This window comes from Esox lucius, chromosome 14 (genome assembly GCF_011004845.1).
Source record: "Esox lucius isolate fEsoLuc1 chromosome 14, fEsoLuc1.pri, whole genome shotgun sequence".
Lineage (NCBI taxonomy): Eukaryota > Metazoa > Chordata > Actinopteri > Esociformes > Esocidae > Esox > Esox lucius.
In genome coordinates, this window is record NC_047582.1 from 28604006 (window position 1) to 28616526 (window position 12521).

Below are 12521 nucleotides of genomic sequence, written 5' to 3' on the forward strand. Positions count from 1 at the left end.
TAATAATGCTCTTCAAGCCCTGGACGGTGTCATGCATCACAGACATATGCACACGTTTGACACATGGTAAGTGTTTATTAGGTGGGTTTTTTCTCCATTGTTACAAACAGCGCAATAATAGGGAAAGCAATATCAAAACTGACCATTATACAAAAAAGACAGGGGATTGACATAAAGCAACCAAAGTTAACAAGATGTGGAGAACAGTGAACCCGCAAATACAGTGGTATAAACTTCGCATATATATTTATATTTACATATATATTAATTTGTAATTGCATGGGAAAAGAAAACAAATGTACAATGCTACAAAATGTATTTACAAGTTAATAAATATAGCCAGCAAACACAAAAGAGGGGAGAATGAAGAACACAAACTACAAAGGACACAGTCTTTTATAATACAAAAAAATACAAAAACAACATAGAAAAAACATCGAACAGGTAATCGTCAGAGAGTTCAGAGTCTTTGACAGTGATGGAGAGTGACAGCATAAAGGTTTATAGATGATCGTTGTGAGAGGATGAGGCAAGGTGACAGTTTCTGATTAGGCAGTGTTTTGAGAGGGACTAACTTAGAGGAACTGGTGCAGTTGTCTTTGGACCTTCCTTTCACCAAAAACAATACATAGACACACACACACACACACACACAGATTTGTGAAACCTGAATTATTGACATCTTTTTGACACATCCCCATCTCCAACCTCTCCAATACACTGATATGCTGGGTAACTGGGGAGACATGCAAAAGTAAACACACATTAATGCTTAGTTCACATTCACACATTCATCGGGATATAAAGTGCAAATCTCCCGTTGACATCAATGTAGGATATACACATATGTTTTAGACATGGCACATGGATGTCTTATAAAATGAAAAACGTCTCCCTTATTGACTGTTTTCGGATTTCTATGAAATATGGCCAATAGTTATTGGAACGGTTGAAATGGTCAACTCGGTTTCAGATGCAAGTAGATGACCCAACTCGAGCCCATTCTTTGGCGACAAATCCACACGTCAGATGACTCAACTATATGTTTTTTAGGTATGAGTTTTTTAACTTGAGACTTTCACTGGACAGTCAATTTATGCCCAGATCAGCGTTCCCAAACCCTAACCCATGTCGCAGGAGATTGCTGACCACAGGCTCCATTCAATCCTAATTACGTAAGTTCAGCGTGATTTAAATTCAATGCCAGTGTTCCCACATTTGCGGAGGCTGCATTGAGATGCTCCGTGGCTGCTCTTTTGGAAATCACTTTAATGTTTTTTATTGCACATTATCTGTAACACTTCAGCGATACAAATTCTCCTTGTATTAGAGACTAGGGCAACTTCTGTCCACACCAATGATATGAACTCAATCAAATGACATGCACAGGAAACAGACCAATTATACACCAACATACCGCATATTTTTCAACACCTTCACTGTCACCAGCAAGCAAATGTAAATGGACGTCACTGCATTTATATCATACTGTCAATGCATTCATAATGTAGTAACTATGACCCTTATTTATGACAGCTGATGTGTAATACATCACATGTATACATCACATATATGTGATTTATCAACATATCACATAAAAAGGATTTCCATTACTTCCAGGCGCATTAGAGATGTTTTGTAAATGTTGATAATGTCTTGATGTGTGGTGACATGTTCTAGGTTTGACGTGGCAGATGGAAAGTATGTTCATACTGTATTGAACTGAACCAAGCTGTTCTGTTATTAATGATAGGGGTTGAAACTGTACTGGAAAGGACAATGTCAAATGAAAGTATCAGAGCCAGCTAGCAGATCGCTGTTCAGGCCCTCGTTTCCAAGTTCTTAACATCAGATTGCCTTTAGTTCAGTGTTAAAAGTAAATAAGTTGCATATGGGAATTTTGTTGTGTGAAACCGGGGAAGAAAACAGCCCAGGCCACTCTCAAACATCTCTTCTACTACTACTAGAAAGGATATGACCTATAATGGATCTAGATGTACAGAGGTCCTTGTGGAATTTTGAAATCACTGGAGTCCAAAATTATTACACATCACTGCTGTAGAAGCCAGTAAAAACCAGATAGATACAAATCTTGAACTATTATTTGATTGCCAAGAAGTCCTGATTCTATGACTTGATAGCTTACAAGTCCTGATTCTAGGACAAGCGGAAATCTTTTGTGAAAAAAGTGCCTGGGTCTGGGTCACTAGTAGATGTGCGCTGGTTTTTAGGAGTAACTAAGAATGGCTCTGGGAAATGACTTGGCTCCTAAAGCTACATTTTAAGACGCTTCTTATGATGATCTTAATGCTATGAAGGCTCTGGGAAACGAGGACCTGGATGAAATGATCAAAGGGAAACGAAAAAAAGAAAGAAATACCCATATCACAATATCCCTCGGGTAGACATCCTGTCTGTTGACAGTCACAGTGTCCCTCTGGTAGACATCATGTGTCTGTTGACTGTCACAGTGTCCCTCTGGTAGACGTGTCTGTTGACTGTCACTGTGTCCCTCTGGTAGACATCCTGTCTGTTGACTGTCAGTGTCCCTCTGGTAGACCTCCTGTCTGTTGACTGTCAGTGTCCCTCTGGTAGACATCATGTGTCTGACTGTCACAGTGTCCCTCTGGTAGACATCCTGTGTCTGTAGACTGTCACAGTGTCCCTCTGGTAGACATCCTGTGTCTGTAGACTGTCACAGTGTCCCTCTGGTAGACATCCTGTGTCTGTAGACTGTCAGTGTCCCTCTGGTAGACATCCTGTGTCTGTAGACTGTCACAGTGTCCCTCTGGTAGACATCCTGTGTCTGTTGTCTGTCACAGTGTCCCTCTGGTAGACATCATGTGTCTGTTGACTGTCACAGTGTCCCTCTGGTGGAAATCATGGGTCTATTGACTGTCACAGTGTCCCTCTGGTAGACATCATGTGTCTTTTGACTGTCACAGTGTCCCTCTGGTGGAAATCATGGGTCTATTGACTGTCACAGTGTCCCTCTGGTAGACATCATGTGTCTTTTGACTGTCACAGTGTCCCTCTGGTGGAAATCATGGGTCTATTGACTGTCACAGTGTCCCTCTGGTAGACATCATGTGTCTTTTGACTGTCACAGTGTCCCTCTGGTGGAAATCATGGGTCTATTGACTGTCACAGTGTCCCTCTGGTAGACATCATGTGTCTGTTGACTGTCACAGTGTGACATGGTCAGTTGAAACGTCTCTCAAGAAACCTTTTGAGAATGGACACAGGCTTGAGTTTTAACACTGTCATCCACAACACCACTGCCATGGCTGCTGTTAAATAGGGACACTGGCTTTTGATCCAAAAAGCTGAAATACTGAATAAAGAGGAGTTTTACAAAATGGGTTATCACAAACCAAGGACTCATGAAGACATTACTCTTTAGTCATCATCGTAGGCAGAGAATCAGACAACGTGCGAGCCAGGTGTCTCTCAACAGCAATCAAACTCACAAATCTCACAGCATTCTCTATACTTTCATAACCATCTATGACCCTATATGACAGTACACTCTTCTCTGTTCTTTGGCACACATAGAGTGGACTGTGTTTGACTTGGCTTGTACTTTCTTTTCCTCTCTTTAATTTATCTCCTTTATTAAGTTGAAGTTATGAGTTGAAATGAAGGGGACGGCAACCCTGGTACACAAGGAAGAAAGGCCTCAAGAGGAGAGAAAGAGAGCAATAAGCAGAAAACCTTCTGCCGTACACTACAGGGAACAAAAAGACTAGACATTTGAAGACCACAATTCATTTCACAATACAACATTCATGTTTCTCTTTCTGAGTGCTTTCCACCCACACGCGTGCACGCACATACACCACACACATACACACACACATACATACATACATACACACACAGTCCTAGTTAAAAGGTAGCACAGTTTCCTTTTACATACACTTCATTGACAAAGAAGGCCTAGCACACATGGGCTCTTGCAGTTAAATCTAACATTCTTGAAGATTAGTGGTCACCATGCCAACAACAGCCATTTTGTGCCACTCACATGTAGACAGTCCTGTTCTCTGAGGCATTGCCAATCGAGGAGAAGCTATTAAGTCTAAAAAAAGCCTTAACTGCAATGGCCACCCAGCAAATTGTGAATTTCAGGCCACCTTAATGTATTCTAATCGATCCCATGGCTTTTTTTTTTATTCCAGAAATGCAACCGTTCAAATCCGCAATTACTGAACCAAAATGGATGCTGGACGCCTGAGTTGCGCTACCTCCGTGACCCATCATCAGTAGGGCCATAGGGCTGCTTCCTCCTTCTCATTGGCCCTGCCGTCAGGAGAGAGCTGTGTGAAACTGAAAACATCAGGTATGGAAGGGAGGCCAGGGTTGAAGCGGGCCGGCTTTTGCATTTCCACTGTCTGTTAGCACCACTAAGAGAAATATGACGCAATGCACAATAATTGCAAGAGCGTCGCCGAATCAAAGCAGTGACAAAAGTAGCTATTACTGATAGCTTAGTAATAATAATGCCCTATTTTTGTGAATAGTGTTAGTTAAACATACTGGACTTGTTCCCATTAGAAGTCAGGAGTTAAAAAGTCTGATGATTGATCAACAACCAGATGTAGCCAGCCAATAGGGCCTGTTTTCTCCTAAATTCCTTGTAGTAATTTGTTGTAGTGTCTCCCTTTGCAAGCTGGCAGTGCTGAGCATCTGTCCAACTGTCCATCTGTTTCAGTATGTGGTATAGAATGTCACAGAAACAGATGCAGTTGTTGGTAGTGTAAAAAGGAGTGTAAAAAAACAGTACCATCTGGTGAAATGTGCCTGAACCTTCGCTGAAGGAAGTCATAGAAACTAGAGGAAGTGTAACTCCTTTAAAGGGGAGGAAGGCATTTTCCGACACACACAGGTGACATATTATCACCATTTTCCATCAGTCTTTCCTTCTGCTCACTGCCCACTCTCAATTCTGATGTCCAACGTGAGCTTAAGGTAACAGGAAGTGATGTGGGTTCACAGGAAGTGACCTGGACACCAGGAAACATGAGCTGTAGCCTGGTAAGGAAACACCCAGGAGAGGGGTCAGATTTGGATGAACTTAGTGTGTCCTTATATCCAGAATCGACAGAGTCACTTCTTCCACAACCTGCCTCACCAAATGGAGTCCAGTGTGAGTTCATGGGCATATGGTACTTTCCATTTCACTTCATTAGTCCTCTGAGGCCTTGATGCTCAGACGGCAAACACGCGGCCGTACTGGCACCAGGCACCTCTACCATGGCACAGCAGGGGTGGCACTAAAAGATTTCACCCAGGGAGCCCAGCAGATAGCAGGGAGGTGGGCAAGGGTTTCCATGGGCGTGACTTGGCGTCGCCCCTTAGAAAATGCCCTTAGCAATTTTGAGGCCTTTCTGCTTCATTCGCGGCAGGGTGGAGCTGGCCACGTGCTTGGTCCGCCCCACCTTGGGGAATCCACGTTTCTTCAGGACAAAGTCATAGTTGGCCGCGGAGTTCATGGCATAGAAAACATTGGCATTGTCCGGAATCTTAAGCTCTGTGGAGGGAATAAAGTTGAAACACAGTGACAACGTGAAGACACACTGAACCAAAACAAACAACTCCGAGGTAGAAATATTTCAAACAAAATGTAATTGAAAATGTGTAAATTCTGAGGTTGTCTTTGGGGTTCTACTGTACGTCCTGAGTGGATGCGATGGACAGCTGACGTACCTTTCTCCTCAGAGATCTTTTGCAGTAATTCGTAGTCCTCCGGTCTCTCGCGGTCCAAGTTGTGTTTGACCATGGCCTTTCTGATCACCGCCGGCGTCTTGTCCTGACTCGTCACCTGGAGGTAACATGATGACCACATCAAGACACCTGGGATTGGCTCAACCGCGGCTGACAGCCGCAACCATCAAACAATGCAGGGATATTCCCTTCTCTGTAACTATCACAGCAGACTGACCCACCAGAATGCTCTTGTACATGTTGCCGTTGTCCACGTCCAGGCTGACCCGGATGATGCAGCAGTCGTCCACCTGCTGGTTGTAGAGGGGCAGCGACAGCGACGAGTAGCTGGACACGCCCGACACGGAGCGCTTGTGTGAGCGGGAGCCGGCCCCGGCCACAGGTGTGGAGGACATGGAGGAGGAGGAGGCGCTACTGGAGCCCGAGCCGGAGCCCAGACCGGAGGCGTCCAGGGAGGACAGAGATGTGGATTCCCAGAACTGGACGGGGACAGAATCCGGAGAGAACCGGTTAGGTCATGGCGCCGCTGAAGGCTAACGAGACACACCTCAAAAAACAATTGAGAACTGAATCGGAGGAAGGTACCAATGGAACAGCCCCAGAGGCGCTAGCAGGACTTAGTTAGCACCACATGCACATTAAATGGAGAAAACGGATTTGAAAGTGTGGAAAGGAGGATGGACAACCAGGTGAAATTTGCAATGCTACTTCTATGGAGCTGCTATGAGTGGGGGTGCACACAGAATTAACCCCTTCACCCCAGACAAAGACAAATGAAACTAGTCCAAAGGACAACGTAAAGTTGTCGAAAGGTTATCAGCAGACATCCAAATAAGTTGTAAATAAGTTGACATCTGAACACAGGTTAACTCAACGTCTAGAGGGATGATGAGATGGTGATGTCACGGGGCGGTCGCGTGACGGCATGTGTTAAGTGTGGCTGCGGTCACAGGCTAGCAGAGGTGAAACAGAGAAATGACACAGGAAGTAGTAGGTAGTACCGTGGGTGCCAGGTCAGGCAAGGGGCCGCACTTCCCTAACGTGGAATTGGAATGTTTTACGGAAGGCGTGGAGGTCTATAAAAAAGGAATCAAGAGCTGCAGTCACCAGTGGGCCAGACGCGGGTTGGAAGGTGTGGGATGGAACAGTTATGCTGTTGCTACGGCGATCATACACCTACCATGGCGTTTCAAGGAAAACCGACCGAGTCAACGTCGTCATTACAGACGTGGCTTACAAACATCAGCAACAACAGAATTTCAAAACATGCTGGTAGTCATACGTTCCTTTCCTCTGACACGTCGTCATGGTAAATCAGAATGCGTTGTTGTTTCAAATGTCCACCCTGGTCACATGATCACCCATCGGAATTCTTATTCAATTTGAAAAGTCTCACCTTTCGAGACCAATTACTTGCTTAGAAGACAAAATAAGAGTAACAGCCAGTTGTAGCCAATTGAAATAGAGTTTTCGGTGCACCCCCCCTCCTCCACCTGTTACACACCTGAACCAAATTTGATTGTGATTGGCCGAGACACTTTCAGATTTGGTGAAATAACTTTTTAAAACAGTGTGTGTTTCTGGTGGAGCTTGGCAATTTCAACAGGGTGATCATGTCACCAGAGTGCACCTGACATCCAATTAGAGCCACATCTCAGTTATGACCATGAGGTGTCTGCTTCCTATCACACCGTTTGCTTTACCAGGAAGTACTTTCCAGCACCTACACGCTTGGAGAAGAATGCATTCTCCAGCCATCAACTACGATTGAACTTACAATCTACCTCTAGGAGTCAAGGCAACTTAGCCAGACCCCAACCCCACCCCCAGCTCTGAATGGGGAGTCAAATGCCCCCACCCCAGGCATGACTCCCGGGCATTGTTGGCACCCCACAACCGGGATCAAATTCCTAGCAGACATTTCGGAGCCCCCGGGTATTCATTCCTAATTTACTTTCCTATGTAAACCAAGATTAAATGTTCACCTTTCCTATGTAAGCAAAGGTCAAATGTTCACCTTCCCTGTGTAAACAAAGGTCAAATGTTCACCTTTCCTATGTAAACAAAGGTCAAATGTTCACCTTTCCTATGTAAACAAAGGTCAAATGTTCACCTCTCCTACGTACACAAAGGTCAGATGTTCACCTTTCCTACGAAAACAAAGGTCAAAGTTCACCTTTCGCTCATGGCCGTCAGGCGAGTCTGAGATGAAGCTTATACTGATCTCCTCCACGTCAGAGTTGCTGGAGCCAGCCGAGGTGACGCTCACAGAGTCCGCTCCGTCCCCCCCTCCGCTTCCGCCGGAGCCCCCCAGGCAGGGGGCATAGCGCAGCTGGTCGAAGGACTTGGAGTGGGAGCTGCCTGCACTGCTGCAACCTGGTTCTGAGCTGGCAGGCTGCCGGCTGAGAGGGGGAGCGGAGGATGTCAGGAAGAGTGTGAAAGAGGCAAAAGTGAACAAAAACAACCGAATAAAAACATCTACTTTAAAATGACTACAAATCATGCATTGCAGCATTTCTCAACCCTGGTCAGCGGACCATGGGCCTTTATGAAACTCAGGAACAAAGAAAAAAAGGGCTTTAGAAAATACATCTGATTGATTCATTATTATGGACGTATCCTAAAGGCCAAATACAATTAAATGTGTGCCAAAATGTCTTGGTGGACCATGTTATGACTATGTAAAAATGATTTAGTGTGTTAGGTTAGTAGATATTATACAGAAATTGTAAAAAAAAAATGATGTCTGATATTTCTTAAGCATGTGGTCCCCAGAGGAATGAGGCTATGCATAGTTTTAGAAACACTGATATTGCGCCTCTTCAGCTGACAGGCTTTCTGTCATCATTTCAGGAGAAGGCATTTCTTGACTTACTCGCTCCAGCGTTTGATGATTCCTGTGTTCTTCTTCTTCAGAGTGTTGGAGGCTGACTCAGACAGAGGCTCGATCTCACATGACTGGCTGTAGCTGTGGAAAACACCCACAAAGAAGAGAATGGAATGTGTTACTGACTTTTCATTATTCCTCTTTTCCCCCAAGTCTATAGTCCTCCTGTCCTCTTACCTCATCCTCACCCCTCCCATTCTCTCTCTCCCTCTCTTCCATTCTAATTCCTACTTTTTCTCACACCCTAACCCAAACTGTCTATTTATAGTGTAGTGTGAAAATACTGATTCATGTACTTGTAACAGAATTCTCTCTTACCTCTCTGCTTCTGTGAGTTTGTCCACACCAGAGAACCACTCTCGAAAACGCTTGTTGCGGGTGAAGTTATAGTTGTTGCAGGCCAGCTGCAGAAGCTTGATCTGGGCGATCACCTCAAACTCCTATCAGACCAGAGGAAATATAGGGATCAGTGAACAGTATAACATCATTATCATTCATCATCATCATCTTCGTCATTAGCGTCTTGGTTATCGTCACACATTTCTCACCTTCCTCCTCTTCTCAAAGTTGATCAGCCCTCCCTGTGAACAACGAAATATGAATTTCTTTAAAACAGATGTTATTTAAAAAAAAAAAAAAAAAGGAAAGGTGTGTGTTCACGTGTGTACGAGACTCACGTCCAGGTAGTCCTTCATGGCTGTGTCCATCATGACCAGATCTGTAAGGAAAGTGCCCAGGTACGGAATAGTCCCTTGCATCACACTCTGAAACATCAGACAAAAATGCCGGGGTTGGACTGTGGAAACCTATTATCTAAACAAACCATCTACAGTGGAATAACTGAACAATTAGAATACACTTTAATTACAGTAACTGTAAACGTCCACACTGTCACCACTAGAGTGCGCTGTGAGCGCGGTGTGTCAGAGTGATTCCGCAAACCACCACTTGAGGGCAGAGTGTTCGGCCTACCACAGAGAGAGAACTGTCCCCTGATTTTGAACAGCAACGCTTCTGCGCCTCTCACCACATTACAGTCAATTGCTACAAAGTGGGCCAATATCAAAAGGCAAAGGAAGACAGCAGTGATCCGTATAATTGCAATAGGAGTGTGTGTGTGTATGATGCACGTGCGCATCAGGCTGTTGGGAGGTCAGTGAGGACAGATGGTTGGCGTCTTGCCTGCTGAAGCACTTCCTGAGTCGGCTTAAAAGACCCAGTTCCTCCCGGCTGTCTAATCTACAGGGGCGAGATGCGAATGCTTTGACTTTACCCCCTCCGTCTTCCTCAACCTCTCTCTTTTTATTAATCATATGCTATACTGAATATGATTCTGTTACTTTGTTGAGTACATTAGTCTGGCTCTTCCTTACAAATCTACTGGTTAAAATGTGCACCGCACTCATAAATTGTATTTACAAATAATGATTAAGACTAAAAATGACAATAACTGTAACAACACTCTTTATGAACATGGATATCGACTTGACCACGTCAGCAGGATTTTGTGGCAGAGTCAGTGCCATTCATGGTTTTGTGGCAGAGTCAGTGCCATTCATGGTTTTGTGGCAGAGTCAGTGCCATTCATGGTTTTGTGGCAGAGTCAGTGCCATTCATGGTTTTGTGGCAGAGTCAGTGCCATTCATGGTTTTGTGGCAGAGTCAGTGCCATTCATGGTTTTGTGGCAGAGTCAGTGCCATTCATGGTTTTGTGGCAGAATCGCTCTCATTCATGAATTTGTGGCAGAGTCACTGCAAATGTATGGTTTTGTGGCAGAGTCGCTGCAAATTCATGGTTCTGTGGCAAAGTCAGTGCCATTAATGGTTTTGTGGCAGAGTCGCTGACATTCATGGTTTTGTTGCAGAGTCAGTACCATTCATGGTTATAGGTCAGGGCCAACACACTCTACTGTATGAGCTGGCTAGATGCTGATTGGCTGAAAGCCATGGTATTAAATACAGAATGCCGCAGGTATGACATCACATTACTTTTTACTGTATTGTCCTATTCGCAAGTATGCACCCCCCCCCCCCTCCTGAAATCCCCTCACTCTTAAAAGGTCTCACCAGGTCTCTTGGTTGCTGTTGTCTCTTCTGAGCTCGTTTGGGGTTTATTTCCAGGGTGGCAAATTTGGACGTGCCTTCCTAGAGAGAAGAACGAAAGACACAACACAACTGAGATCTAAGCTCCTATTTCAGCAATCAAATAACACAGGTTTCTTTTTCTGTTTCACAGGAATATTTATCTAGCTGCCAAATGGTGAACATACACACTCCCCCTCATTCTGCACCAGAGGAGCAGACAGCTGGCCCAGCCTACTGCCATCCTTTGATGTCACAGGGGGGATTCCCTGGTCCCCTCCACATACCTAACCAACCATCCAAACACACAGATCTGCCGTGCTCCACAAGCCTTGATGTACAGTATCTCACAAAAGTGAGTACACCCCTCATATTTTTGCAAATATTTGAGGATATCTTTTCATGTGACAACACTAAAGAAATGACACTTTGCTACAATGTAAAGTGGTGAGTGTACAGCTTGTATAACAGTGTAAATTTGCTGTCCCCTCATAATAACTCTACACACAGCCATTAATGTCTAAACCGCTGGCAACATAAGTGAATACACCCCTAAGTGAAAATGTCCAAATTAGGCCCAATTAGCCATTTTCCCTTGCCGGTGTCATGTAACTCATTAGTGTTACAAGGTCTCAGGTGTGAATGGGGAGCAGGTGTGTTAAATTTGGTATTATCACTCTCACACTCCCTCATACTGGTCACTGAAAATTCAACATGGCACCTCATGGCAAAGAACTCTCTGAAGATCTGAAAAAAAGAATTGTTGCTCTACATAAAGATGGCCTAGGTTATACGAACATTGCCAAGAACCTGAAACTGAGCTGCAGAACGGCTTAACACACAGTCACACACAAACAACCCACCTTAATGAGCAGCTCTCTGCTGAGCGAATGGTTGTTTTCGTCTGAGAAGATTTCTGACAACTCGTGGAAGATGCGAAAGTTCTCCCTGGACACCTCGTCCCATGTCCTCTTCAGCCTGTGGACCGGGTTGCATTGCAGAGCAGAGAGGATGGCCCGCAGCGAAGAGAAGTTTTTCAGGATTCGACACTCCTGAAGGCAAAAAAAAGACAGCATAAGAAAACAACAAATCAGTGAACACCATTCAGCACCAGGCGCAAATCAATCCAGTGTTCTGGTAAAGGAGACCGGCAGAACGCCACCATGTAGCCACTGTGTTACACAGCACACGTGAAGCCTCAGCAACAGCCATGACAGTTTTAGCTGACAACAGCGACTCACCCTGGCCACTTCGATCCAGCGCTCCACCAACTTGGCGCGATGGGCGGCTTTGAGCGAGCGCTCACTCAGGCAGGTGGCAATGACGCAGTTGGTGACGCAGTTGAACTGGGTGACTGTGGCACGGATGGTGGGCGCCAGGTGCTCCTTGCCCTTCTTGTCCCGCTGCGACCAGATGCTCCCCAGACAGTGGTAGGGAACCACCTTCTTGAAGAGCTCCTACGAGGGAACGGCGGGGGGGTTTAGAGGGAGAGCAGAAACATAACGGAGGCTCGAAATCTTGCTGCCACTAGTGATGTGTCTTGGATTCCACTGTTATATATCTCGGATGAGTTTGACTTGTTTTCACTCCCAATGGAAGAGAAAGAATGGACTTCTAGGAGGACCCACTTCAGTCTCCTAACAAACATCAGCAGGAAAGCTTTTGGAGTGACATTCATTTATGGAGATATCTCAACAGTGGAGTGAGCCCAGAGCCCTTTGTTTTCAACTGTCTGTCCTCACTTCCCCTGTTATCTAAGAGCCTCTAAAGGCTGGTCAAGGAAAACCCTAGTTTTCCAGTGAACACTGGAAGGCCTGGGTTACAGC

At 45.0% G+C, this 12521-nt stretch overlaps 1 protein-coding gene across 5 annotated transcripts in view; it reads right to left on the minus strand.

Annotated features, from left to right (window-relative positions):
• Positions 1–55: 55 nt before the first annotated feature.
• LOC105007891 (ral guanine nucleotide dissociation stimulator) overlaps positions 56–12521 on the minus strand; it is a 52029-nt gene continuing 39563 nt past the window's right edge. For 3 of the 5 annotated variants that reach the window (XM_029124997.2, XM_029124994.2, XM_029124995.2), the window contains exons 6-17: positions 11937–12152; positions 11559–11747; positions 10681–10758; positions 9292–9378; positions 9163–9195; positions 8933–9054; positions 8603–8695; positions 7904–8129; positions 6729–6803; positions 5949–6206; positions 5710–5824; positions 56–5533 (exon numbers count right to left, since the gene is read on the minus strand). In XM_029124997.2, coding sequence (XP_028980830.1) covers positions 5358–5533; positions 5710–5824; positions 5949–6206; positions 6729–6803; positions 7904–8129; positions 8603–8695; positions 8933–9054; positions 9163–9195; positions 9292–9378; positions 10681–10758; positions 11559–11747; positions 11937–12152 — 1668 coding nt within the window. In that variant the 3' untranslated portion in view covers positions 56–5357. The remainder of the gene's footprint in view (positions 5534–5709; positions 5825–5948; positions 6207–6728; positions 6804–7903; positions 8130–8602; positions 8696–8932; positions 9055–9162; positions 9196–9291; positions 9379–10680; positions 10759–11558; positions 11748–11936; positions 12153–12521) is intronic. The other 2 variants (XM_013137226.4, XM_029124996.2) reach the window with 1 other exon arrangement.